General features: G+C 37.8%; 1 protein-coding gene across 2 annotated transcripts in view; it reads right to left on the minus strand.

Moving 5' to 3' along the window:
- The window catches only part of LOC142303207 (protocadherin gamma-B1-like), a 184571-nt gene extending 162500 nt beyond the window's left edge, over window positions 1–22071 (minus strand). The window contains exon 1 of one of the 2 annotated variants that reach the window (XM_075344405.1): window positions 19503–22071. In XM_075344405.1, the coding sequence (XP_075200520.1) occupies window positions 19503–21971 (2469 nt within the window). In that variant the 5' untranslated portion in view covers window positions 21972–22071. Of the gene's footprint in view, window positions 1–10130; window positions 12702–19502 lie in introns of those variants that run through there. The other variant, XM_075344410.1, reaches the window with a different exon arrangement.
- Between the last annotated feature and the right edge of the window lie 1786 nt (window positions 22072–23857).

A 23857-nucleotide genomic window follows, 5' to 3' on the forward strand; every position in this document is an offset into this window, starting at 1 on the left:
ATGAATAACCGGCACCTCCTGCTGGAAGCAGGAGGCTTTTATCCAGGTCGTAGATATTGGAAGTAGAACTGGTGGAGAAAGGTTGAAGTAGATGGACCTAGGTCTTTTTTCAACCTATGTAACTATGTAACTAAGTGGACATCAGCAGGAACAGTTGAGCTACCTAGCAGAGTCTGCTGCAACAAAACTGAAAGTAACCCCTTGTGTGCCAAAAGAAACAAAACCCGTTTAAAGTGTGTGGCCTGAGCCTGTCAAAAACTCTCAAACAGAAAAGAATGTGACATTAATGTTTTGAAAAAAAGAACTATATTTACTCCTATATTTTAATCCCAGTTTTGCCTATCTCCATTTAACTTTCTAACTTTCCCTGCTCCTTAAATAAAGATTTTTCTTGTCCTTCCCCTTTCTATCCCTACCATCCCTATAAATAAGTCTTAAATATTGTAACAGATTAAGATTAGATATAAAAAAGATAGAAGTGATACAATACCACATGCACGTTTATGTTTTTGTGGTATAAAATATTGTTTTTTGCATTTTTGAAAAGTAAATAAAATAAAAAAGTACTATCTATTAAACTTCCTATAGTTACATAATTCAGCTCATCACTTCTTCAGATAACAATTCACAATACCACACACCCCCAAAATAGGAAATGTAACAATCAATGAAGCACTTATTTATAGGAAAGAATCAACTACTTTTACTCTAGTACAATATGAGCTTTCATTAATCATTTTTTCTTATTCTCTGCCAAGAGCAAATCAGGTCAGTATAGTCGTGTTTCAAATAGTCAATATGAAGGTGACATATTTTACAGTACCTAGATTGTGTGGAGGATCTTCTGTGATATAATGTGCACACAGAATATATGCAGTGTTGAGTGGCCAATGCTTTGCATTTGCAATCCACAGCAGGTCAATTTATCCTGGAGGTGTAATTGACATTGCGTATTTCACTTACTTCAGTGGACCATATCATATAGCCCATTTTTTTCAAAGTTATCAGCAGTGGTAAATACCTCTACAAATATTGATGTGGTATTTCTGCTGTGTGAGCTTTACAGCAGACATGCTACACAGGATATTGCCATGACAGATTTAATTATGCTGCAGTACTGGACTAGGATCCATATGTATATCCATTCTTCAAGGAGTTGTCCACTTTCATCAATCGCCACTTGTAAAAAGACTCCCTTTGTAATAAAAGATCACATATATTGATGAGCGTACCAGTGGAAGTTCGGGTCAACTGAATTTGGCCACACTTTAGTTAAAAGTTTAGTTTGGGACCAGGAGTTGACCCAAGCTTGACCTGAAATCCGAGCCCCCATATAGGTCTATGGTACCCGAACTTCTGTGCTGTAAAATGACTGTAGAATGGTTGTAGTAAGGGTTATGGTGCTGCAAAAGGGAGGGAAATGGGGTGATTGCCATGAAAATGGGGATGTAGAATAAATTAGTAAATGATGTGGTCTTATTCAAATACATTTTTTTCCTGTCAGTGTCTTTTTAAACTCTATACTTGCTGGGTTAGTAATGGGGGTGTATGATAGATGCCTATCCATTACCATCCTCTGGGCATGATGCCAACTATCAATTCACAACTGACATTTACCCCAAAAGTATTACCCTGAGTGCTACTGTACCTCAGCAATCAGGAAGAGCCGGGTAAAGCTCTAGAATTGGCTTATCTAATGAATGCGCTACTTCTGGGGCATCTGCTGGCTGCTACGTTTGGGGTGGGAGGGATCAAATAACCACGGCCTTAATTAAAAGTAGGTGTTCGAGCTTGAGCCCTGAGTGTCCAGTACGAACCCCCAACTTTACAGTTTGGATTTTCCCATTCTTAATCAAAAATCATCTTTCTATTAGGACAACCAAGAAATAACATGTAGTCTCTGAGGAATGCTGAATGAGAATGTTAAATTTTCCTGCAGTGTCTCAACTGAAATAATAAAGCATTACACAGTAATGAGCTGTTACTTATATCGACTTTCTCTTCTAGACAAAAGATGATGATCCTCTACAAGGAATCCACTAGTGGAGTATATAAAAAAGTATCCTACACCATGTGCAGAATTAGTTGTATTTTAGAGAATTTTGTTATTATTGATCAATAACTATCAACCCAAAAGACTCATAAATATCAAAGCTTAATATTTTTGGAAGTTGGAGTGGTTTTTTTTTAGAGTTGGCTATCTTAGGAGGATATCTGCTTGTGCAGGTAACAATTACTGTGCAGAATTATTAGGGAACTTAAAAACCAAAAAAAATTCCCATCTGACTTGTTTATTTTCACCAGGTATACCAATATAACTGCACAAAATTAGAAATAAACATTTCTGACATGCAAAAACAAAACCCCAAACAATTAGTGACCAATATAGCCACCTTTCTTTATGATGACACTCAACAGCCTACCATCCATAGATTCTGTCAGTTGCTTGATCTGTTTACAATCAACATTGTGTGCAGCAGCCAGGTGTACTGTTTTCCCTCCCTGTAGTTCTCACATTTTATGAGGGACCACAGGTTCTCTATGGGGATCAGATCAGGTGAACAAGGGGGCCATGTCATTATTTTTTCATCTTTTAGACCTTTAATTGCCAGCCACACTGTGGAGTAGTTGGATGCATGTGATGGAGTATTGTCCTGCCTGAAAATCAAGTTTTTCTTGAACGATACCAACTTCTTCCTTTACCACTGCTTGAAGAAGTTGTCTTCCAGAAACTGGCAGTAGGTCTGGGAGTTGAGCTTCACTCCATTCTCAATCCAAAAAGGTCCCACAAGTTCATCTTTGATGATACCAGCCCTTACCAGTACCCCACCTCCACCTTGCTGGGGTCTGAATCGTAGTGGAGCTCTCTGCCCTTTACTGATCCAACCTCTAGCCCATCCATCTGGCCCATCAAGAGTCACTCTCATTTCATCAGTCCATAAAACCTTTGAAAAATTAGTCTTAAGATATTTCTTGGCCCAGTCTTGACGTTTTATCTTATGTTTCTAATTCAAAGGTGGTAGTTTTTCAACCTTCCTTACCTTGGCCATGTCCCTGAGTAGGGCACACTTTGTGCTTTTTTGATACTCCAGTAACATTGCAGCTCTAAAATATGGCCAAACTGGTGGCAAATGGCATCTTGGCAGGTTCACGCTTGATTTTCCTCAATTCATCGGCAATTATTTTGCGCCTTTTTTACCCAACACGCTTCTTGCGACCCTGTTGGTTATTTGCCATGAAACGCTTGATTGTTCAGTGATCATGCTTCAAAAGTTTGGAAATTTCAACACTGCTGCATCCCTCTGCAAGACGTATCACAATTTTGGACTTTTCAGAGCCCGTCAAATCTCTCTTCTGACCCATTTTGCCAAACGAAAGGAAGTTGCCTAATAATTAAGCACACCTTATATAGGATGTTGATGTCATTACACCACACACCTCATCATTACAGAGATGCACAACACCTGATTTACTTAATTGGTAGTTGGCTCTCAAGCCTATACAGCTTGGAGTAGAACAACATGTATAAAAATTATCATGTGATCAAAAAACTCATTTGCCTAATAATTCTGCACACGGTGTAGACTGGATAATTATTCTTACTAAGTCATAACGTGTGTGAAAATTACAGACACAGGTAAATTATAAGTAAGTTTACATTATTCATTTTGTACTTTATTCATATAAAGTAGATCCTAATAGCAAATGATTTGCTCTAAAGTTGACAACGAAAGACAAATAATTCTAGAAATCATAAAGTACATATTACAAACTTGTATACAACAAGCAGAATGTTGAAACATCTTACCTGTTCTGCGCTTGGAGAGGTTTCTTTGAGACATTCAGTCCCTTGTTCTGTATTATCAGCATCAATCAGGTTTTCCACAGGAAAATTTCCACTTGGATTCATGTAAGTAAAGTCACCATCAGCGGGATCTAGTGCCACACACATATTATATGAGTATGGTAAAGGTAGTGATCCATCACTGTACATGGAGAATGTCCTGGGATCAATTGGAGGATACAGATTTGTAGTGAGAGAAGAGAAGGCTGGTAATGGTTTTGGCTGCTTACATTTGGATATAATTGCCACCATCACAGTTATTATAAAGAGCAAGGAAATAAGTGCAAGTCCAATCACTAAGTAAAATTGTAAGTTGCTTTGAGTTTCTTCCTGTCTCAAATTGTTACTGAGCTTAGGAACAAGCTGCTGAAAGTCATCTACAATAATAAGACTTAAGGTGGCTGTAGCTGAGAGAGTGAGATGTCCATTGTCCTTCACCATCACTACAACCTTGTAATTCAATAAGTCCTTTTCATGAAATATACGTGATGTTCTGATCTCCCCTGTGCGCTCACTTATCACAAAATTATTTTGGTCTGACACTTGTAGAAAGTGATAAGATAGCCAGGAATTATGTCCTGAGTCTGCATCCACTGCCACTACTTTAGTTACTAAAGAACCAGGCTCAGAAACAAAAGGCACCATCTCAAACACAACTGATCCACCAGTATCTGATGATGGGTATAAGATCTTTGGTGTATTATCATTCTGGTCCACTATATGGATAAATAATGTAACATGGCTGCTCAGAGAAGGGGATCCATTGTCTGAGGCTGTGACTTCTATTATAAACTCCTTGTTCTGCTCATAATCAAATGATCTTTGAGCATAAAGAACTCCGGTCTCTATATTGATGGAGAGATAAGACGTCATTGATGGAGTTTCTGTATTGGTGTTAGAAATTGAGTAAATTATTTTAGCATTGTCTCCAGTGTCAGGATCTGAGGCTTGTATTCTGAATATTGAAGCTCCCGGTAAATTGTTCTCTGGCACATAAGCCACATAAAAAGATTTAGAAAATATTGGTGGATTGTCATTGACATCTGATACATCCAATGTGAGAACTCGTGTGCTGGAAAGAGGTGGAGATCCCCTATCTGTAGCAATAATGGTGATATTATAAGAAGATGTTTTCTCTCTGTCTATAGAAGCACTTAACACAAGTCTATAGTAAGTGTTTGATGATAATAAACTAAAGGGAACATCTTCAATAATTTGGCAGTCAACGTCGGCATTATTTCCAGAATCTTGGTCTTGGACTTCAATCAGAGCAATCATTGTTCCGGGTGTTGAGTCCTCAGAAATCGGAGAAGATAATGAGGTGATGGATATCTCAGGAGCATTATCATTTACATCTATGACCTCCACCAGAACTGTACAATGAGCTAGAAGGCCTCCTCCATCCTTGGCTTGTACAGACAATTCATAACTCTTTGTTGCTTCAACATTTAAGTTTCCATTGACTTTGATTTCCCCACTAGTTGGATTAATGCTGAATATTCCTGTATGATGGATGTTTCCAGATGTTTTAATAAAATAATATGTTATCTGTGCATTAACTCCTTCATCATTGTCTGTAGCATTCAATATGATCACTGTAGAATTAACTGGGATGTTTTCCTTTAAGTTGACTTTATACATATCCTGAGTAAATATAGGGGCATTGTCATTGGCATCTAAAACAATAACATTTAATAATGTTGTACCAGATCTGATAGGATTTCCTCCATCCAAGGCTGTTAGTATTAGTCTATGAATGTCTTGTTTCTCTCGATCTAATGGTTTCTGTAGTACAAGCTCTGGATATTTACTACCATCTGTTCTCATATTTTCAGTGAGTGCAAAATACTGATTATCACTGAGCTTGTATGTCTGCACTGAATTACTACCAATATCTGGATCTTCTGCCCTTTGCAAACCAAATCTTGCTCCTGGTGATGTCAATTCAATTATTTCCAGAGTAATTGTGTTATGATAAAACTGTGGAGAATTATCATTTATATCCTGAATTTCAACCTTTATGTTAAAATTATTAAAAGGATTTTCAACCACAGCATCAAAGGTTAAGAAACATGAAGCCTCTGTACCACACAATGTCTCTCTGTCTATCCTGTCCTTTATATACAGGTTTCCATTATTAAAATCTAGATAGAAATATTTCTCTGAAGCTTTGGATACAATCCTCAGTTTTCTAGATGAGAGCTGCTTAATATCTAATTCAAGGTCATCTGCAATATTTGCAATAACAGAGTCTTTCCTCATTTCTTCTACAATGGAATAATGAATCTGACCGGAGACTGAGTAACAAAGATAATAAAATAAGACATATATTACTTGCCATCTGATTCCTGTGCAGCCCTGTGTAAGAGATTCCATCTTGTCCATCCACAGTGATGATTTTTCATAAAATATCCAGTAAGATTTAATCATCCAATGCAAATGGTACACAAAAACTAGTAAATAATGTCTGTGTTTGTCTTTTCTAATTGTATCCTTAGCTCTGTGTCCAGGAGAATCCGATAAATGTCTGTAGTTCTTTCTGAAAATCTGCAATGTGTCTGACAAAGGAAAATTCCAGTGGTTTCCTAGTTTTGCAGATTTCTCCTTTATGGTTAAACAGCGGCGCTCAGAGGTGAAAATACAAAATTACAATGTTCTTCAATTAATTTTTGATGTGTAAAATTGAAGTTTTAAAAATTATTTTAATGCCCTTTACATTCTAAAAACATATTTTCTAAGTTTCTAAATTTGATCATTTAATTGCTCTTATGTTTAGATTTTATAAAACCAGGAAAAAAAACAGCCATTACACATACCCAGTAAGTTTTATCTATAAAAGTAGTTAAACATTTTTTAACCTTGCAGGTGTAAAAAGAAGATAATTATATTATACAAAGTCATAAACTAAAAACTACAGTTGATAAAAGACATGTGGTCATCACGATGAACCAGGAAATAAAAGTGGACACAGATTTACAACAATCCTGTAAGAAACAGAGCTCTCACACTATATCTAAAAGTGATTTTGAATAATAAAAGTTTAGATTTATCTTTTGAAGTAGGTAACAAGTAAACATTTAATATTAGGCAGTTTTAGGAAATGAAGTTAAGATTATGTATATCCTAAAAAAGGTACAATTGGTAAGGAACAATGAAAAATGAATGCCTCAAAGTTCTACACTATATTTTTTTCTCTTTAATTTGTAAATTTATGAACGTTTTTGAAAATGTCTATTTTTACATGTAGGATGTATCAGATGTTTAGACATGACTTAAAGTTATAATATATCACTGATGGACATAATGTTGGTATAAAGATATCTCTCTTTAGTTATATCAATATAATATTTACAACTATTCAAACAGATTATTTATCACACAGACATGACCAGACTGGGAGAGTGAGTGGAAGGGGGGTCTCTGCTGCTTACACTCAAGCTATTGAGATACCCCTGGCTGACCCTGAACCCAGAGTTATTCTTGAACGTAGCAATATCTGAGCTCCCAACTTCTCCCTATCTCCTGTCCTGGCCCATATGGTAATGTTTCCTCCTTGCCCACCACCCAAGGGGACAGACTGGGACAGAAATTCCCCCAAAAAACTCCTACATAAACAACAGATAAGCTGGTAATAATAACAACTCACCAACCACAGGGAAAACACACAGGGATGTACAGGTGCCGGGAAGGGAAAAGGGAAAGTATAAACACTAGGGAAACACTTCCACACAACAAAGCACAGACCACAGCAGCAGCAAGAAACACGTTTCTCCACGTCAGAGCCCAGGTCCAGAATGAATAACCGGCACCACCTGCTGGAAGCAGGGTTTTTTTTTATCCAGGCCGGTTATGGACATCAGCAGGAACAGCTGAGCGGCCTAGCAGAGTCTGCTGCTGCAACAAAACTGAAAGTAACCCTTTGTGAAGCAAAATAAATGAAACCCATTTAAAGTGTGAGGCTTGAACCTCTCAAAAACTCTCAAGCAGAGAAGACCGTGACATTATTGTTTTGAGAAAATGAACTATATTTACTCCTATATTTTAATCCCAATTTTGCCTATCGCCATTTAACTTTCTAACTTTCCCTTCTCCTTAAATAAAGATTTTTCTTGTCCTTCCCCTTTCTATCCCTACCATCTCTATAAATAAGTCTTAAGTATTGTAACAGATTAAGATTTTCTATACTTGAAAGATAGAAGTGATATAATACCACATGTACGTTTACATTTTTGTTGCATAAAATATTGTTTTTTGCATTTTTTAAAAGTAAATAAAAGACAAAAAGTACTATCCATTAAACTCCTTATAGTTACATAATTCAGCTTGTTACTTCTTCAGATAACAACTCACAATACCACACCCCCCAAAATAGGAAATGTAACAATCAATGAAGCAATTGTTTATAGGAAAGAATCAACTGCTTTTACTCTAGTACAATATGAGCTTTCGTTAAATCATTTTTTCTTATTCTGTGCCAAAAGAAAATCAGGTCATTGTAGTCCTGTTACAAATAGTTCATATGAATGTGGTATATTTTACAGTACCCAGATTGTACAGCAGATTTTCTGTAATATAATATGCACACAGAATATATTCAGGGTCGATTGGTCAATGCTTTGCATTTACAATCCCCAGCAAGACAATTTATCCTGGAGATGTCATTGACATTGCGCATTTGACATATTTCAGTGGACCACACCATATAGTCCCTTTTTTACAAAGCTATCCGCAGCCGTAAATACCTCTACAAATATTGATGTGGTATTTCTGCTGTGTAAGCTTTACAGCAGACATGCTACAAAGGATATTCCCATAACAGATTTAATTATGCTGCAGTGCTGGATTAGGATCCTTATTCACATCCATTTTTCAAGGAGTTGTTTGCTTTTATCAATCTCCACTTGTTAAAAGACTCCCTTTCCAATATAAGACGACAAATATTGATGAGCATACCAGTGGAAGTTTGGGTTAACTGAAGTTGGCCACACCTTAGTTAAAAGCTTAGTTCGGGACTCGGAGTTAACCCAAGCTTGACCCCGGAATCCGAACCCTGTATAGGTATAGGGGTACCTGATCTTCTGTGCTGTAAAATGACTGTAAAATGGTTGTAGTAAGAGCTAGGGTGCTGAAAAAGGGAGTAAAATGGGGCGATTGCCCTGCAAATGGGGATATGGAATAAATTTGTGATTGAGGTGGAATGAGGGATTCTTTATTCAAATAAACTATTTTTCCTTTCAGTGTCTTTTTAAACTCTATAATTAATAGGTTAGAAATGTGGGTGTATCACAGATGCCTATCTATTGCCATCAACGGGGCTTGATTTCAGCTGTCAATTTACAGCTGTCATCAATCCCAAAAGTATTATTCTGATTACTACTGGTCCACAGCAATCGGCAATAGCCAGGTAAAGCTCCTGAATTGGCGCATCTAATGAATGTGCTACTTCTGAGACACCTGCGGGCTGCTATTTCTAGACTGGGAGGGATCAAATAACCATGGCCTTTCTCACATTAATAGTACTGGCTCCCAGCTGTCTGATTTACCATTGTTGGTTATCAAAATTAATTCACAGCACATTGAGTATTTAAAAATTATTTTTGATAACCAGCCAAGAAAAAGCAAACAGCTTAGAGTTGCAGCACCTAACTGTCTGTTTTATCTGCAATGGTTATCAAAAATATGCGGGGCTCATGTCATTTTTTTATATATATATTTATTGTTCATTAACATATGAACAGTACCCAAACACTGAACTCGGACACAAACTTATTTAAAAGTATGTTTTCGAGTTTGAGCCATGAGTGTCCAGTAGGTACCCCGAACGTTACAGTTTGGATTTTCCCATCCTTAATCAAAAGTCATCTTTCCATTAGGATCACCAAGAAATAACATGTAGTCTATGAGGAATGCTGAATAAGAATGTTACATTTTCCTGCCGTGTCTCAACTGAAATAATAAAGCATTACACAGTAATGAGCTGTTACTTATATCGACTTTCTCTTCTAGACAAAAGATGAGGATCCTCTACAAAGAATTCATTAGTGGAGTATATAAAAAAAGCATCCTAGACTGGATAATTACTAAGTTATAACGTTTGAAAATATTACAGACACAGGTAAATTATAAGTAAGTTTATATTATTCGTTTTATACTTTATTCATATAAAGTGGATCCTAACAGCAAGTTATTTGCTCCAAAGTTGATATTGAAGGACAAATAATTCTAGAAATCACACAGTACATATTACAGACTTTTATACAACAAGCAGAATGTGGAAACATCTTACCTGTTCTGCGCTTTTAGAGGCTTCTTTGAGACATTCAGTCCCTTGTTCTGTATTTTCAGCATCAATCAGATTTTCCACAGGAACATTTCCACTTGGATTCATGTAAGTAAAGTCACCATCAGCAGGATCTAGCGCCACACACATATTATATGAGTATGGTAAAGGTAAAGATCCATCACTGTACATGGAGAATGTCCTGGGATCAATTGGAGGATACAGATTTGTAGCGAGAGAAGAGAAGGCTGGTAATGGTTTTGGCTGCTTACATTTGGATATAATCGCCACCATCACAGTTATTATAAAGAGCAAGGAAATAAGTGCAAGTCCAATCACTAAGTAAAATTGTAAGTTGCTTTGAGTTTCTTCATCTTTCAGTTTGCTACTGAGCTTAGGAACAACCTGCTGAAAGTCTTCTGCAATAATAAGACTTAAGGTGGTTGTGGCAGAGAGTGTGGGATGTCCATTGTCCTTCACCATCACTACTACTTTGTAATTCAACATGTCCTTTTCGTGAAAGATACGTGATGTTCTGATCTCCCCTGTGTGCTCACTTATCACAAAATGAGTTGAGTCAGACACATGTATAAAGTGATAAGAGAGCCAGGAATTATGTCCAGAGTCTGCATCCACTGCCACCACTTTAGTTATTAACGAGCCTGGCTCAGACTCAAAAGGAACCATCTCAAACACAACTGACCCACCAGTGTCTGGTGATGATGGGTATAATATCTTTGGTGCATTATCATTCTGGTCCACTATATGGATAAATAATGTAACATTGCTACTCAGAGAGGGGGATCCATTGTCTGAGGCTGTGACCTCTATTATACACTCCTTGTTCTGCTCATAATCAAATGATCTTTGTGCATAAAGAACTCCGGTCTCTATATTGATGGCGAGATAAGACGTCATTGATGGATTTTCTGTGGTGGTGCTGGATATTGAGTAAATTATTTTAGCATTATCTCCAGTGTCAGGATCTGAGGCTTGTATACTGAATATTGAAGCTCCTGGTAAATTGTTCTCTGGCACATAAGCCACATAAGAAGATTTGGCAAAAATTGGTGGGTTGTCATTGACATCTGAAATATCCAACCTAAGTAGTTGTGAACTGGAAAGAGGTGGCGTTCCTCTATCTGTAGCTATAATGGTGATATTGTAAGAAGATGTTTTCTCTCTGTCTATAGGAGAACTTAAAACAAGTCTATAGTAAGTGTTTAATGATAACAAATTAAAGGGAACATCTTCAAGAATTTGGCAGTCAACATCTGCATTATCTCCTGAATCTTGGTCATGGACTTCAATCAGAGCAATCATTGTTCCAGGTGTTGAGTCCTCAGGAATTGGAGAGGATAATGAGGTGATGCATATCTCAGGAGCCTTGTCATTTACGTCTATGATGTCCACCAGAACTTTACAACGGGCTACAAGGCCTCCTCCATCCTTGGCTTGTACAGATAATTCATAATCCTTTGTTACTTCAAAGTCTAAGTTTCCATTGATCTTGATTTCTCCAGAATTTGGGTTAATACTAAAAATTCCTGTATGATGGATGTTTCCAGATGTTTTAATGAAAGAGTATGTGATCTGTGCATTGACTCCTTCATCATTGTCTGTGGCATTCAACATAATCACTGTAGAATTAACTGGGATGTTTTCCTTTAAGCTGACTTTATACATATTTTGAGTAAACATAGGGGCATTGTCATTGCCATCTATAACAATGATCTTTAGTAAGGTTGTACCAGATCTGATAGGATTTCCTCCATCAAAGGCTGTTAGTATTAATCTATAAATGTCTTGTTTCTCTCGATCTAATGGTTTCTCTAGCACAAGCTCTGGATATTTACTCCCATCTGTTCTGATATCCCCAATAAGTGTAAAATACTGATTATCACTGAGCTTGTATGTCTGCACTGAATTACTAACAATATCTGGATCTTCTGCACTTTGCAAAGCAAATCTAGCTCCTGGTGATGTCAATTCAACTATTTCCAAAGTAATTGTATTATGGAAGAACTGTGGAGAATTATCATTCATATCCTGAATTTCTACTTTTATGTTAAAATTATTGAAAGGATTTTCTACCACAACATCAAAGATTAATACACATAAGGTTTCTCTCCCACACAATGTCTCTCTGTCTATCCTGTCCTTTATATACAGGTTTCCATTGTTAGGATTTACATAGAAATATTTCTCTGCAGCTCTGGATACAATCCTCAGTTTTCTAGATAAGAGCTGCTTAATATCTAATTCAAGGTCATCTGCAATATTTGCAATAACAGAGTCTTTCCTCATTTCTTCTACAATGGAATAATGAATCTGACCAGAGACTGAGTGACAAAGATAAGAAAATAAGACATATATTACTTGCCATCTGATTCCTGTGCAGCCCTGTGTAAGAGATTCCATCTTGTTTATTCTCAGTGATGATTTAGAAAATTTCCTGGTTTTATCATCCAATGTAAATGTTAAACATAAAACATGTTCATGATATCTGTTGTTCTCTTTAGATGTTGTATCTTTAGCTTATCGTCCAGGAAAATCTAGAAAATGTCTGTGGTTCTTTCTGCAGATCAGCAATGTGAGTAACAAAGGAAATTTCCATCGGATTTCTAGTTGCATTTTTCTTCTTACTGGTTAAACAGCGGCGCTCAGAGGTGAAAATACAGAATTGCAATGTCTTTTGATTTTCTTTTTACAAATCTAAATTTTAAATTGTTTAAACACATTAACTTTCATTGCTATCTTATTTATCAAACATATAGTAATCATTTCTATTTTTACTTATCTGTTTGTAATTTAAGTGTTCCTATGTTTAGTTTTTATGAAATGTGAACCAAAGGCATTTAATTTTAGAAACCCAAGAAACAGATTTTAAATGAAAAAAATAAAATATTTTTTTTAGATCCCAATTGGTTGAAATACAATGTTACAAATTATTACTTTACAGTTGAAATATATAAGATATATGCTTAAAAGTCGAACATAAAAATGCATCTATTAAAGTGCACAGAATTTGTAATTGAAAACAAAGATGTATTAGATCATCATCCTTATGTATCACTCTTTAGAATAGTCTTAAAGAGGTGGTCTGGAGGCTGAAGAAGTTTCAACCTAAATTTGTATCTATTTATTGACCCAATCTGAACTAACTTCTAATATGGCTGCATTAAAAATTCCATACGCTTCCCTAACTATACTTAATTGATATTGATTTTTTTCCCCTACTTCCTGGCTGATAACACTTCCTTTAAGACCAAAATGCATGCTGGATATTCAATTGAAGCACCATCAGGGGACAGAGGCTGCTATTACTGTCACAGCCTCTGCCCCATGCCTGAAACATTGCGTCATCAGTGATGCTTGTTTCATCAGCTGGGCTGGACCCTGTGCACTGTCATTGAGCGATTTACATAGACACAGCCTTTGCCCATCAGTGACGCTTGTTTTCAGTGGCTGGGCTGGTCGCTGTGCACTGTCATTGTGTGATTTACATAGACACAGCCTCTGCCCCTCAGTGATGCTTGTTTAAGGGGCTGGCCTGGTCCCAGTGCACTGTCATTGTGCGATTTACATAGACAGACAAAGCCTCTGCCCATCAGTGACGCTTGTTTCAGGGGCTGGTCTGGCCCCTGTGCACTGTCATTGAGCGGTTTAGATAGACACAGCCTCTGCCCATCAGTGACGATTGTTTAAGGGACTGGTCTGATCCCAGTGCACTGTCATTGTGTCATTTACGTAGACACAGCCTCTTCCAATCAGTGATACTTGTTTAAAGGGCTGGTCTGGTCCCAGTGCACTGTTATTGTATGATCTACATTGACACAGCCTCTGCCCCTCAGTGATGTTTGTTTTAGGGGCTGGTCTGCTCCCTGTGTATTACCAATGGCCCCAAAGAGACTTTTGTATATTTAGCTCCATTTGGACCCCCTGTGGAAACCCCTGAGGAAACCCCTGAGGATGCTACATACACAAAATGCCCATAAAGGAGACTGGCCGGCAAGTCCTTGGCAAGCATGTAATGGACAAGGTTACTCTAAATACTATTATATAGGGATTATGATCTCATATACTTGTAAATTGTGTACTACAGAGTCTATGTGCATCCCTATATGCAATTTGAGCTTTTTAGTTCTATAACAAATTTCGCTATCAGTGGTTTTTTTTTCTGGAGGGTGCAATGCTATCACTAAATTTACATAAATATATAACAGCTTTTGAACAATACATAAGAAAGTGAGCCATGATTTGGAGAACTGCTCTGGAAACAGCTGATAGTGGAGGCTAATGATTTAGCAAAATTTGAAACAGCAGCTTATCAGGAGCTGAGAGGGAGGAGAAGATACGTGAGGTGCTAACTTCTGTATATAAATCAATGGGCTGGAGAAAGGTGGCTGGAATATTTGGAGTTAACGCCTGTACCGGAATGAAGTTAATACACACACTCAGCCAGGCACTGGTGACTGAGCTCCGTGAAAACAAGTTTTACACTGCAAGGGACTATCAGCAGATAGAATAAGCAAGTCAATTGCAAATTTGCTTATTTTCTTGCTGTCTAACTAGATCAAGTTAATACCATGAGTATCCCATTTTAAGCAACTGTTCTGGCTTTCCGTGTTATAATTTATAATATTGTATGAATAACATATATAACCACATATAGTGGCATGTAAACGTTTGGGCACCCCTGGTCAAAATTACTGTTATTGTGAACAGTTAAGCAAGTAGAAAATGAAATGATCTTGAAAAGGCATAAAGTTAAAAATGACACATTTCCTTTCTACTTTAGAGAAAAAAATATTTAAATTTAATTTTTTACATTTTAAAATTAACAAAAAAGGCAAATGGGTCAATGCAAAGTTTGGGCACCCTGCATGGTTAGTATCTAGTAGGACCACCTTTGGCAAGTATCACAGCTTGTAAATGCTTTTTGCAGGCAGCCAAGAGTCTTTCAATTCTTATTTGAGGCATTTTCATCCATTCTTTCTTGTAAAAGTCTTCCAGTTATGTGAGATTCCTGGCTTGTTTTGCATGCACTGCTCTTTTGAGGTCTTGCCACAGATTTTCAACATTGTTCAGATCAGCACTGTGAGAAAAATTGTACAACCTTCAGCTTGCGGCTTTTGAGGTAGCTATTGTGGGTTTTGACGTGTGTTTAGCTTCATTATCTATTTCTAGAAGCCATCAACTTCAGCTTTTTTACAGATGTTGTTATGTTTGCATTAAGAATTTGTTGAAATTAAATTTATTCCATTCTTCCCTCTACCTGAAAACTGACCCCTGTGCCTTTGTCTATAACACAACTCCAAAGCATGATTGCTCCACTGTCTTGCCTAATAGTTGGCGACATGTTCATTTCATGAATATTTGTGCCCGTTTTTCACCACACATACCTCTGATCATTGTGGCTAAAGAGGTCTACTTTAACATCATTGGTCCACAAGACTTAGGCGGGCTTTGCACATTGCGACATTGCAAGCCGATGCTGCGATGTCGCACGCGATAGTCCCCGCCCCGTCGCAGGTACAATATCTTGTGAAAGCTGGCTATGCCGGCTTCACATGCACTCACCTGCCCTGCGACCGTCGCTCTGGCCGGCGACCTGCCTCCTTATTAAGGGGGCGGGTCATGCGGCGTCACTACGACGTCACACGGCAGTCGGCCAATCGGAGCGGAGGGGCGAAAATGAGTGGGATGTAAACATCCCGCCCACCTCCTTCCTTCCGCATATTCTACGGAAGCTGCGGTGACGCTGGTAGGAGATGTTCCTTGCTCCTGCGGCTTCACACACAGCGATGTGTGCTGCCGCAGGAGCGAGGAACAACATCGGACCGTCGCGTCAGCGTAATTATGGATTACGCCGACGCTGCACCGATGATACGATTACGACGCTTTTGCGCTCGTTAATCGTATCATCGAGCCTTTACACACTACGATGTCGCATGCGATGCCGGAAGTACGTCATTTTCAATTTGACCCCACCGACATCGCACCTGCGATGTCGTAGTGTGCAAAGCCCGCCTAATTTCCCAAATACATCAGGCTTGTTTAGATGTTTTTTGTATACTTCTAAAGCTGAATTTTATGTTGAGGACGCAGGAGAGGTTTTTTTCTAATGACTCTTCCATGAAAGGCCATATTTTTGCAGGTGTCTCTGTACAGTAGAACAATGTACCACAACTCCAGAGTCTGCTAAACATTCCTGAAGGGTTTTCGCAGGCAGCAGGGGTTCTGATTTGCCTCTGTAGCAATCCTAGAGTCTAGAATCTAGTAATAGCAACTCTCACACAAATTTAGCTTGGTCTTTAACTTGCTTAGCTTTTTACAACAACAGTAATTTTCACCAGGGGTGCCAAACTTTTACCACTATAATAATATATTTAATTAAATCTAGTTTTTCTATTTTTGAGTAATTGGTTTATTGGAGATTCCAAAATTTTATGCGTTGTTCTCTGCTATTTGAAGGATTGATATATGATAACATGTGCCTAGCTTTTAATTTAGACAAGCACTGTTTGAGTTACATTTGCTTAATTTGCTAAGCATTTAACTAGTAATTGATTTTAGAATACTTTTTCTTTTTTTAAGAAATTAACTGTTCCAGTTATGGCCAGCTACTGGGGTTTGCAGGTTTTGTCACAGATTTAATGCTCTAGTAATAAAGAAGACAAGAGCTTGATTTTTTTTTTTTCTATAGTGCCACATTGTCTTCTAAGGAGGAGTTTAAACACTATTCCCTGTAGGACCCATTTATATACTCATATACACTCAATTTGTCCATATCCTCCCTTTGTACAACTTCTCAAGATGAAAACAAGTTATTTGTTTTACTTTTGTTACCTTAAAAGCTCTTGTGTCCTTTGAATGGAAAGTATAATTTAACAACAGACCCATAGGGCTTGATTTCTTTAAAATATTGCCTTGTTGCCTAATGGGTTCAAATTTTAATTCTAAAACTGCTCTAGAAAAAAAAAAATCTGAGACGGATTTTTCTTTTTTTTTTCCTTTTTTGACGTTAAATAAATCAAACTCATAGTGCGGTACGAATAGCATGAATAAAAATGGTATAGACAAATGGTACTATTTAAGAAATCTGTAAGCTACCAATATTGTAGGGACATCGTAAGTTAATATAGATATGCACACCATAGTAACAACTTGTAAATACGTTTGGATATAATAAAGACTTGTCCTATCTAGGGCTATAGCCTGCTAAACCTTTGGAATGATAAACATTTCCCCCATCATTTTAGCAATGTGTGATTCATTTATATGGGATAATATGTTTCATTTCTTGGCTTTTCTATAAGATATATGAGACATACTTTAAGAAATACTAAATATATGTATTTATGTGTGTGTGATGTTGTATGTAAATACTATTGGCTTAAGGATAATGTTACATACATTCTTGTCTATAAGCCCTTGGACATATAATGTGATATATTAAATTTCCTTACTTCCACTGTTATCACCAGATTACTTTACATTTTGTATTACATTTTGTATATTTTGACTTTGTTAAAATAAAAGCTATTGTTTTAATGAACATATGGTCATTTTTGTAGGTTACATATTCCATGCTGGTAATGAACTACCAGTGCATGATTAGTACTATTCCTCTGGTCTGTAGACTTGCTATCTCCGCAGGTTTTTAGAGCTGGTAGAAATTCGTAAAAGTGGACGTAACTAATCAGCGTCCAATATATGTAATAGAATCTATATATTTCATTTTCTTGCACATGGAGAACAAAAAAAATTGCTTGAAACTTAATGTTTTTTTCTGGCACTTACCTGACACTAAGTGTTCAATTTTCTTGTAGCTCCACCACAGGTGAAATGAAACATTTCATATTTTATTTAGTAGACTAAAGGTCCAGTCACACTAAACAACTTACCAGCGATCCCAACAACGATAGGGATCGCTGGTAAGTTGCTAGGAGGTTGCTGGTGAGATGTCACACTGCGACGCTCCAGCGATCCCACCAGCAACCTGACCTGGCAGGGATCGCTGGAGCGTCGCTACACGAGTTGCTGGTGAGCTCACCAGCAACCAGTGACCAGCCCCAGCACCGCGTTGAAGATGCTGCGCTTGGTAACTAAGGTAAATATCGGGTAACCAACCCGATATTTACCTTGGTTACCAGCGCACGCAGCTACACGTGCAGAGAGCAGGGAGCAGCGCACACTGAGCGCTGGCTCCCTGCTCTCCTAGTTACAGCACACATCGGGTTAATTACCCGATGTGTGCTGCAGCTAAATGTGCACAGAGCAGGGAGCAGCGCACACCGGGTGCTGCTGCACAGGGTACATATATAGGGTATAGAGTACAGGGTGCAGCTGCACAGAGCAGGGAGCAGCGCACACCGGGTGCAGCTGCACAGGGTACACATATAGGGTATAGAGTACAGGGTGCAGCTGCACAGAGGAGGGAGCAGCGCACACCGCTTAGCGCTGGCTCCTTGCTCTCCTAGTTACAGCACACATCGGGTTAATTACCCGATCTGTACTGCAGCTAAATGTGCACAGAGCAGGGAGCAGCGCACAATGCTTAGCGCTGGCTCCCTGCTCTCCTAGCTACAGGACACATCGAGTTAATTAACCCGATGTGTCCTGCAGCTACATGTGCACAGAGCAGGAGACGGCACTGACAGTGAGAGCGGCGGAGGCTGGTAACAAAGGTAAATATCGGGTAACCAAGGACAGGGCTTCTTGGTTACCCGATGTTTACTGTGGCTACCAGCCTCCGCAGAAGCCGGCTCCTGCTGCCTGCACATTTAGTTGTTGCTGTCTCGCTGTCACACACAGCGATCTGTGCTTCACAGCGGGACAGCAACAACTAAAAGATGGCCCAGGACATTCAGCAACAACCAACGACCTCACAGCAGGGGCCAGGTTGTTGCTGAATGTCACACACAGCAACATCGCTAGCAACATCGCTGTTACGTCACAAAAGTTGTTCGTTAGCAGCGATGTTGCTAGCGATGTTGCTTAGTGTGACGGGGCCTTTAGTAATGTACAGTATATAAATAAATGTAAGCAGGAGATGCTCTTTGAATTAGTTTTTCACATTGGCCATACGGTGAAGAACTTAAAATTGGAACTCCTATTTCCCAGTAGTAAATGAAACAATGTTCTAAACTGAACATTACCTATTATAGCTTATTAAAAACTGGAATTATAATTAATAATCTTATTATAATTAGGATTCATTTACATTATTATTTATAAATCTACCAATAAGAAACAAACCATAAATACAAATGACCGTCTCTAACCCGAAATGGGTTGCTTCTACTAGGTCATTGATTCTATAAATTACATTATAGAAATTCATAAAGCTGTCAGAAAGTTACAGCATCTTACCTGTTCAGCACTTAGAGAAGCTTCTGGAAAACATTCAGTTCCTTGTTCTGTGTTATCAGCATCAATCAGATTTTCCACTGGAATGTTTCCACTTGGATTCATGTAAGCAAAGTCACCATCAGCAGGATCTAGTGCCACACACATATTATATGAGTATGGTAAAGGTAACGAACCATCACTGTACATGGAGAATGTCCTGGGATCAATTGGAGGATACAGATTTGTAGTGAGAGAAGAGAAGGCTGGTAATGGTTTTGGCTGCTTACATTTGAATATAATCGCCACCATCACAGTTATTATAAAAAGCAAGGAAATAATTGCAAGTCCAATCACTAAGTATAATTGTAAGTTGCTTTGCATTTCTACATCTTTCTGTTTGTTGCTGAGCTTAGGAACAACCTGCTGAAAGTCATCTGCAATAATAAGACTTAAGGTGGCTGTAGCAGAGAGTGCGGGATGTCCATTGTCCTTCACCATCACCACAATTTTGTAATTCAACATGTCCTTTTCCTGAAAGATACGTGATGTTCTGATCTCCCCTGTGCGCTCACTTATCACAAAATGATTTTGGTCTGAAACTTGAGCAAAATGATAAGAGAGCCAGGAATTATGTCCAGAGTCTGCATCCACCGCTACCACTTTAGTAAGTAAAGAGCCAGGCTCAGAAACAAAAGGCACCATCTCAAACACAACTGATCCACTAGTGTCTGGTGATGGGTATAAGATCTTTGGAGCATTATCATTCTGGTCCACTATGTGGATAAATAATGTAACATTGCTGCTCAGAGAGGGGGATCCATTGTCTGACGCTGTGACTTCTATTATAAACTCCTTGTTCTGCTCATAATCAAATGATCTTTGAGCATAAAGAACTCCGGTCTCTATATTGATGGAGAGATAAGATGTCGTTGATGGAGTTTCTGTAATAGTGCTGGATATTGAGTAAATTATTTTAGCATTGTCTCCAGTGTCAGGATCTGAGGCTTGTATACTGAATACTGAAGCTCCTGGTAGATTGTTCTCTGGCACATGAGCGACATAAGACGATTTAGCAAATATTGGTGGGTTGTCATTGACATCTGAAATATCTAATGTAAGAACTCTTGTAGCAGACAGAGGTGGAGATCCTCGATCTGTAGCTATTATTGTGATATTGTAGGAGGGAGCTTTTTCTCTGTCTACACCAGTTTTTAAAACAAGCCTATAGTAAGTATCTAAAGACAATAAAGCAAATGCAACATCCTGAAGAATAATGCAGTCAACATCTGCATTATCTCCAGAATCTTGGTCATGAACTTCGATCAGAGCAATCATTGTTCCAGGTGCAGAATCCTCTGGAATCGGAGAAGATAATGAGGTGATGGATATCTCAGGAGCATTGTCATTAACATCTATAACCTCCACCAGAACCTTACAATGAGCTACAAGGCCTCCTCCATCCTTGGCTTCTACAGATAATTCATAATTCTTTCTTATTTCGAAATCCAAGTTTCTATTGACCTTTATTTCACCAGAATTTGGGTTAATTTGGAATATTCCTGTATGATTGATGTTTCCAGATGTTTTCATTAAAGAATATGTGATCTGGGCATTAACTCCATCATCATTGTCTGTCGCATTAATCATAATCACTGTAGAATTAACTTGGATATTTTCCTTTAATGTGACTTTATACATATCTTGAGTAAAGATAGGGGCATTGTCATTGGCATCAATAACAATTATACATAGTAATGTTGTACCAGACCTGATAGGATTTCCTCCATCCAAGGCTGTTAGTATTAATTCATGAATATCTTGTGTTTCTCGATCTAATGGTTTTTCTAGTACAAGCTCTGGATATTTACTTCCATCTATTCTGATATTCTCAGTGAGTGTAAAATGCTGATTATCACTGAGCTTGTATGTCTGCACTGAATTACTACCAATATCTGGATCTTCTGCACTTTGCAAGGCAAATTTTGTTCCTTTTCCTGTAAATTCAATTATTTCGAAAACAGTTTTATCCTTAAAAAACAGTGGAGCATTATCATTAATATCCTGAATTTCAATTTTAATTTTAAAATTATTAAAAGGATTTTCAACCACAGCATCAAAGGTTAGAAGACAAGATGCTTCTGCTCCACATAATGCCTCTCTGTCTATCCTGTCTTTTACATGCAGATTTCCATTATTCTTGTTTATATAGAAATATCTTTCTGCAGCTCTGGATACAATCCTCAGTTTTCTAGATGAGAGCTGCTTATTATCTAATCCAAGGTCATCTGCAATATTTGCTATAGCAGAGTCTTTCCTAATTTCTTCTAGAATAGAATAATGAATCTGACCAGAGACTGAATGATACAGCCAAAAATATAACATAAATATTGTTACTTGCCATCTGATTATTTTGCAGTCCTTTGTAGAAGATTCCATCTTGTCTATTCTTAGTGAATATTTCCAATATTTTTTCTGATAAAGCTTTATCATACAATTCAAATCCTAGGCAAGAAATTGTTCATGATATCTGTAAATTCTTTACAAAATATATTCTTAGCTCAATCCGGGAGTATCTGGAAAATGTGTATGCTTCTTTGTACAGCAATGCTTGTGGCAGAGGAAAATATCATTGAATTTCTGGTTCTGCATTTATTTTTTCTTTATGGTTAAACAGCGGCGCTCAGAGGTGAAAATACGGAATTGCACGCTTCTTAAATGATCTTATACAGTACAATTTGAAATCATCAAATTACTTTATTTTAAAATCATTTATATTTAAAAATGAAATTACATTCAACATTTTTTGTAGTTTTTGATTTTGAAAATTTACTTAGTGGAAGAAGTGGGTATCCAGCAATCCAAAATATAAAAAAATCTTTATTTCTTAATTTTAAAATCCAGTATGAAAAAGAAAGAAAAAAATAAAAAATCCATGCGATAACGCGTTTTGGATCGTGCAGAATCTTTAGAGAGAGGATATGGATTTTTAACTTTTTTCTTCATTTTCCATGCTGGATTTTAAATGGTGAAATAAAGACTTTTTTATCTTTTGGATTGCTGAATATCCACTTCCTTTACTAATCGCATTTCCTCCAGAGGCCAGCTGGAGTTTTCTTCCGGCAATCTTCCGTTTGGACTTGGATACAGATGGTGGATCGGCTGATAAGTACCTTTTATTACAATTTGTAAATTTACTGCTGTTATTTTTAGATTTTAAAAAGGAAGAAGCAAACCCAAGAAAATGGGTTTCTTAATTTGTAAATATATATAGAGTTCCATAATACAGTAAAAAAACCCCCTCATATGTAGAGAAAGTTTCACTCAGGGGAAAAGATAAAAAGTGGAGTCATCAGTCACATCAAGCCTCTAAAAAAGTATGTGCTCAGATTTAATGAGATATGGTTTCTCTGCTGTTCACTACAAAGATTTGCCCACACTCTCTTACTGGGGCTGATCAGTTGAGAAAATAACATAGCTTGACTGTGCACCCTAGAAGTAGAAAGGGGAGGAAGCTTAGGTGTGAGGTAAATTCAGTAGACAGAGTTGATGTAGGTGTGAAGTTAAGTTTGTTGTGTAATATCGTAACTGTTAAAACCTGCTCTAGATTGTGAGCCCCAATGGGGACAGTATTGCCAATGTATGTAAAGCGCTGTGGAATTAATAGCGCTATATAAATGAACAAAATTATTATTATTATTATTAACCTCTGGAAGGGTCAGCTACAAATTGGCAGGGAATCAGTCCCTAGGCCACCAGGACCTTCAAGGTCAGTGGCAAAGTAAGAGACTGCTATTAGCTTTTTTCTCAGAAGCAGTGAATTGCCTGGGAGCACAGTGACACGTTTGAGTCTCAAAACTTCTAGAAGAAATAGTGGGTTTCTCTTCAGGATTTAAGCTGCCTTCTCACTTGAAGTGATTAAAGATCCAGACCTCTTTTGTCTTGGAAATCTCAGGATAACAAGATACCTATTCCCAGGTAGGGAAGCAGTAGAAGGAAGAATACACTACCACTGTACAGCAGAGAAGCAAAACTCTCATTTAGGCAGGAAGAACCACCATCATTGGGAAATCTTAGAGAAATGTTTTGATATGTTGTGCAGAGTTCCAGTAAAATGGAAAAGCTCCTTGTCCTGTCTCTGGCTGAATTATTCTTTGCTGCCCTATCCCTACCTCAACATCACCAGGAATCAGGCTTAATTAGGGGGCGAGGGGACAACGCTCTGACAGTGTGCATCACCACCTAACTCCTGGGAACCTCCAGCAGTGCCCGACCATGTCAAAGCTGAACATCCCAACTGGTGTCACAAAACCTTTATTTGTTTATTTTATTTTTCTCTGACCCCTTTTTAATATTATTTTTAAAAACCCATTACAAAA

This window comes from Anomaloglossus baeobatrachus, chromosome 4 (genome assembly GCF_048569485.1).
Source record: "Anomaloglossus baeobatrachus isolate aAnoBae1 chromosome 4, aAnoBae1.hap1, whole genome shotgun sequence".
NCBI classification, from domain to species: domain Eukaryota; kingdom Metazoa; phylum Chordata; class Amphibia; order Anura; family Aromobatidae; genus Anomaloglossus; species Anomaloglossus baeobatrachus.